Source organism: Ochotona princeps, chromosome 10 (genome assembly GCF_030435755.1).
Source record: "Ochotona princeps isolate mOchPri1 chromosome 10, mOchPri1.hap1, whole genome shotgun sequence".
Taxonomy (NCBI): Eukaryota; Metazoa; Chordata; class Mammalia; order Lagomorpha; family Ochotonidae; genus Ochotona; species Ochotona princeps.
In genome coordinates this window covers 15,837,649-15,843,648 of record NC_080841.1, presented here as the reverse complement: position 1 = coordinate 15,843,648, position 6,000 = coordinate 15,837,649, and the positions used below count along the sequence as shown (strand labels likewise).

Below are 6,000 nucleotides of genomic sequence, written 5' to 3'. Positions count from 1 at the left end.
TCCATTCTGAACAACTTTGATTATATGTTTAGTGTTCTCTATACAAAAGAAATCAGTTGTTTTTACAGTGATTCGAAAAAAAATCCAGAATAATTTGGCCTTTTCGTTGCTCATGCAGTCAGTTTATAAGTCCATGGATTAGACAGTCCTCCACGACCCATGAGTCCTCCCTGCTGAAGGCTGCACGACACCCTCAGACACACACCTGTTGTCAACCAAGTGGGTTAATGCAAAGTAACATGTCCCATGGGAAGAACACGATGTGAGAGGGGTTAGGACAGGATTTGTCGACGGAGTTAACTGTGTCACCAAAGGAGAGAAATCACGCCAGTCGGTGGGGGTATGGGAGGAACAGCGACACTTTTCCCACTGAACAGAACCAATGAAATGTGTGGGGGCAGAGTAAGAGGTCCTTCTAGGGTCCAGTGTGGGGTGGGGCTGGGGACAAGGACAGAGGGCAGCACAGGCGACGAATGCTCGCTCAGCTCAGCTCTAGAGGGGCGTGGAGATATCGGGCAGAGGGACAAACACTGCTTGGGGACATGGCATTGTGGAGTCATAACAAACAGCAGGTCAGAGGCAGCTGATCTGCAGTGCTTAAAAAAAAAAGCTAAAAACAAACCACAAACAGAGTCATACACAAAATTTGGGATAGTGTCTCCCAGATTTTTGTGTTTTATTGCTTCACTGAAGTCTTGTATCTGCTGAACCCCAGCCCAGCAACTCTTCGGGTGGCAGGTTGAGGCCCTTTTGTGCTCTCCCTCCGCGAGGGCTCCAGGTGTCCCCACGCAGGGGGCACCATCGAGGGGTTGCAGTCTCGGCTTTATAGTAACACCACACATCCATCAGCTTGTCACTCTCACCTCCAGCCTGGATCCTCCCTGTACTGCATGGCTCGGGTTGGTAACTACAGGCTGCCTTGCACTGGCTAATCCCGCACTCAGAAAAGCCCATTTTGGGGTGTTTATGAGGGATGCGGAAGAAGTGGAAGAGGTACCCGGGCAGCGAAATTGTCTGATAGATCTGCCGTTAACACTACTCTGTGAAAAGGAGGCAGCTGTGGTGACATGAAAGAAGCCCGGCCCACACTGCCCGGCTGGCTGTGTGCCCTGGAGTGTCACTGACCCTGCCATTCCATTTCCTCGCCTGCTCACTCAGCACCTGTTCACCCTTGACTCCGTCCTCAGCTGGACACCTTTACATTGATTTGCATTCTTATCACTCCTGACCGCCCACCCCATACTCACACCCTACTACTAGGGTATGTGTGGCTCAAGATCTGGGTGGGCTCTGGGTGTTCTTGTGAGAGGCTGTCAGGGCTGTGGATCCTTGCTAGCTGAGAAGGGAGGCATGTCCTGCCCAGCATGGAGAAAGGCCTGGTTTCACCTCACGTATGGTGGCCCCATGCAGTCCACAGGAAGGTCTGTTGCTGTTTTCCAGCACACATGGACTCCTCTGGACACTTGAAGTTCTTGGACCAAATCATCTTTATTTCCCTTTAAACTGGGGACCTCCTGCACCTGCTCCTTGGCTGCCATGCAGGATACTCTGCTGGACCTAACCATGAGCATGGGCAAGCATGCATCTGGCAGGGGCTGGCTGGAGGGGCCTCCATTCCCCTGGGGAGGGGGTCCCTGACAGTAGCCCCACTGGTGAACAGCCTACAAGACTCCAACCCTTCGGAACATCAGCCAAGCAAGACCATACTCCCCCACCCCCGACAAAAACAGATACAGTGAGGTTTAAGTCCAACTGCCTCCAGCCTAGGGTGCTAAGGGTGCCCTAAGACTTGCTCCAGGTCCAGCACTGGCTAGAGCAGGTGCCATAAAAGAGCTGTGTTAACTCTGCTTGGGGGAGGGGGTCTCCCTTCCCCTGCAGGTCACTCTGTCTCTAGATTCTGCCTGGAGTCACTTGACTAAGGACCAAGTTTTGCATGGCACCCACACATTGCCCCCTGCATCACATCTCACACAGGCCTAGATGGACACGAAGACATGTAGACCTGACCATAATCCAGTGTGCCTCCATAGGGGGAAATATTCAAGAGTAACTGAACTGGTGGTGGCACCAAAATACAGACAGGCTAAATAGCTGCCCCTGAGGGGCCGAGCAAAGAGGCTCAGAAAGCAGGGTTGTTCCTTAGCCCCATCCTGCAAGCACTGAGTGCCCAGCTCTGTCCGGTCTTGCTGACCACATGGGCCAAGTTCTCTCTCTGCAGCCTCCTCCTACTTGTGTGTAGCCATTAGCAGCTTTAGCCACACAGGGCAGAACTGTCCCAACTCATCTCTTACCTGGAGACTCCCAGGGTGATGAGCCCAGGAGAGAGTGGAGGCTGCAACTGACTTCCCCGTCGCAGTACCTGCTGCAGGGATGGCCATGGACAGAGAGCACACAAGAAGGTGCAGCTCCACAGCTGAGCCTGCGCAACTTCTACAGTCACTGCTAGGCAACCTACCCTTCCCCCGGCCAGGCAAGCTGGAACACCCACAGCATCGCCCACTTGGGGCACAGTTGTTGGTAGATAGGCTTTGGGGGCAGTTGCTGGAGACACACAGATGGTAGGGAGGGCTGGACACTACTTTCCTGCTGAGCTGGGGCAGACTCTGCAAAGGGCAGCCTCTATTACCCTGCAAACCATGCACTTCAGGCTCTGAGCTCACTGAGCACCTGCTGCAAAATCTAGGTGCTTCAATCCCCGAATCTGCTCTTGCCTGGAAGGGCTGTGATCCTTTGGCCCTGCCAGTGGCGCTGCAGCAGCTCTTGGTGGCCACAGAGCAACAGCCTGAGACAGAGAAAGGCAGCAGATTCTCTCGACATGTGGGGAGGATGGTTCAGAGCCTGCCAGGACACTAGAATTGGGTACAAAGAACTGGAGAGCTCATCTCTCCCAAGACCCTATGACAGTAAAGGTGGGCAGGTGCCTATGCTGACACCCTTGGCCCCTTCCTGCCCTACAAGCCTGCTTTTGGTGCAGGGGCAGTGTGGACGACAAAGTGCCTGAGCAATGCAGCGCTGAGTTTACATCCTGGAATGGCCAGTCATTGGCTTGGCTCCTACACACTCTTCCCACTGTCAAGGCCCTTCGTGACACTGGGTGGGCTGCAGGAATACCCCACTGTCCTTGCTGCTGCTGGAGGAGGGCTGGAGGACAGGACCCTGAGCTCCCTCCCCAGCTGCCTGCTGTTTACCCTGTCCCCTTTCACCATTAGGGCTGTAGCGTGGGCCCAAGGGCTGTGGTGCACTCTAGGGATCACAAACCACTTCTGGCTGGGTACTGGGTTCCAGTACCTTTTCCTGCAGATGCGGTGTGTGTGTCTATGGTCTTGATTATTAAGTGACACAAGCATTGCTAATACCATTGCGGCTTCAACATGTGGCAAAATGACGCTTAGACAAAGCCACTGGACACCAGCCTTGTCCTGCCTGGGTTCCAGGGCCCAGCAGTTGTGCCCCTGGTGGGTGAGCCCTTCATGTGGGGGGGGTGGGCAGCTTCATCCTCCTGGAACAGCCTCCTGCTGTGGCAGCAGCTCAAGACCGCGCAGGCTCCACATCTTCCCTTCTCCCTTGCCTTGCCGAGGCCACCGGGTACCTTTGGTTTCAAAGAGGATTAGGTGTGTGTGGGGGGGTGAAGGCAACACCTTCACTCTGGCAACGGTAGGTCTGAGTGGCTCTTCTTGCAGCCCAGGGTAAGGGCCCATGAGTGGCTGCTTCGGTCCTGGCAGGGGGCATGGGCATTGCACAGGCCACCCACCAATAACATAAGACAGGCAGATGCTGGAGGCTTCGAGGCTTTGCAGGGAAGGGCCGGGCACCTAGGAGCTCTGGGGACAGACCAGAACTACATAAGGCATACGAAGAGCATTGCTGAGAGCCCCAGCCCGGGGCAGGGGGGAATCACAGCATGGTCAAGACAGTGTCACTTCAGGGGAGCCCTGATACATGTATACCCTCATGAAAGGACTGGCTGGCTCCGTCCCTGTGCACCTGCCATGTCGAACAGGAACCTCAGTGTCATGCAGAGCTGACTGAAGTGAGGCTACCTGCTGGACTAGGGGTAGGAGGGCAGGGCAGGACAGGGCCTTACACCCCCAAACATACCAGCAAGGCTTTCGCAGCACCAGGCACCATCACCTGAGGATAGCAGCCAAGACCCTTGGCAGGTGGGCAGGCACCCTCTACTTCCCTTCCCTGCATCCTGGTTTCACTGCAGGCACCGACCAATGGATGGAGGAAGGAGCTCCCTCTAGACACAGGCACCATTTGCCAGGGGCCAACACCATCTACTGCTGCCTGAAGTTTGGCCTCCCGAGGACAGTCTTCTCTACCGGAGCACATTCCTACTCCTCCAACTGCAGAGTTCGTGCAGTTTGCCTGTATCCTGGATTCTCTGGGTGGAGGGAAGATGGAGGAGCTAGAGGCATCCTCGCCTCCCAAGTGAACTGCACAGAAAGGCAAGGAAGCCAGCACAGCTTCCTGCCAAAAATACTGTTGTCTTCAGAAGGGTGTCAAGGCCCACTCCCTTAGTAACAGCCAGGCCCAAGGCGTAAGGGTCGGGGGCGAGGGAAGGTGCACGCAGAGGCATCCTTGGGCCGTCACCAGGCTGGTCTGGGGGCAGCATGAATACTGGGGCTCCTGTCTGTCCTCTCCACCAGCTCTGGTAGGAGGAGCCACCTAGTCCCTCTCTCTCAGGGACACCTCTTCAAATAGGAAAAGGAAATGCAGACTCCAGGTGGTCCGAAGGGAAGAAGACACACAAAGCCCAAATCAACATAGTGAGAAGTACCGCAGCCAACAGAGTCGGTAAGTGCCGGAGCTGGGGTCAAAGGAGGGCAATGTGAAGTGGGGTCCAGGGGGGATGTCCAGGGTGGCTATGACAAGGGCAAAGGGCCCAGGGTTCCCTCTCCAGCCAGTTTAGTCATGGTTTGAGCTCTTCCACACTGGCGGTACCTGGGGATATAGGGGGTTATTGGGAGGGAGCATGTGGGTAGCTGGGTGGTTCCCCAGGAACCCTCCCATGCTGTACCCTTGTCCCAGAAGGTGATGGTGGCTGTGTAGTAGGGTCTGCAGCGGCTTCATCTCCCTCTCTCCCCTCTTCCCTCTTGCAAAGTAGTGAGTGGCTGTGCCCTGGGCGGGCTCCGCTAGGCCAGAGAATAGATGGCATTGACAGGGGATGTGGCCTCCGAGCTTTCGTTGCCCTCTGTCTCATCCTTGTCCTTTTTGACTGTGTACTGGCCGATGAAGGAGCCGTCCTCGTTGAACTGGCCCTCCCCACCCTCGCCGTAGTCCACCAGGCTGTCGTCGCTCTCCTGCTGCTTGATGGTGCCGTCCAGGGACGTCTGGCTGCCCTGCAGGGGCTTGTTGTCCTCATCACTGGCCACAGAGAGACACACAATCAAGAGGCCAGCCCCTGCCCATCCCACACAGCGCACAAAGAGGAAACTAAGGGTCCAAGTACCTGGTGTGTCCTCCAAAGCCAAGTGCCGGGTCACACAAAACAGGGCCTGGAGCCCACACTTTGGGGGGTTGCTGGGTAGGGGTCCCCTCCATGAGGCTGGACCACCGTGGAGGAGGTGGGGGCACTCCCATGGAGAGGCATGGTCACAGACTTGAGATGCAGCCGGGGTAAGGATTTCTGGGCCTTCTTTTGGGGGTTCTATGGCCTGGCCTTAGTGTGCCTGGGTCAGCTATGACCTTCCATGACCTGAGGTTCCCGGGGCAAGGCTCTGCCCTTGACAAAAGGACGAAACTGCCCCCATGTCTTGGCCTCTCAGCCTTCCTGCTGTTTCTCTCCAATACTGGGTGTATCCATAAGCAGATGCTGGGGTCTAGCAGGTAAAAGAGTGTGCAGGCAGCAGCAGCAGGGGGTGGGGTGGGGACACCCCAATAAGTGCCCCAGATCCTTCCCAGCCCCCTAGTGAGGTGCCCAGGCCCTTTCTTAAGCACCTCCTATAATGAAGGAACCTCTGTATGAGAAGGCAGGACCCAGCCTCTGTCTTCCTC

The 6,000-nt window shown here is 55.9% G+C and overlaps 1 protein-coding gene across 5 annotated transcripts in view; it reads right to left on the bottom strand.

Moving 5' to 3' along the window:
* Positions 1-4,578: 4,578 nt before the first annotated feature.
* The window catches only part of NFASC (neurofascin), a 157,061-nt gene continuing 155,639 nt past the window's right edge, over positions 4,579-6,000 (bottom strand). For all 5 annotated transcript variants that reach the window (XM_058669071.1, XM_058669069.1, XM_058669070.1 and 2 more), the window contains one exon: positions 4,579-5,370. In XM_058669071.1, the coding sequence (XP_058525054.1) occupies positions 5,139-5,370 (232 nt within the window). In that variant the 3' untranslated portion in view covers positions 4,579-5,138. The remainder of the gene's footprint in view (positions 5,371-6,000) is intronic.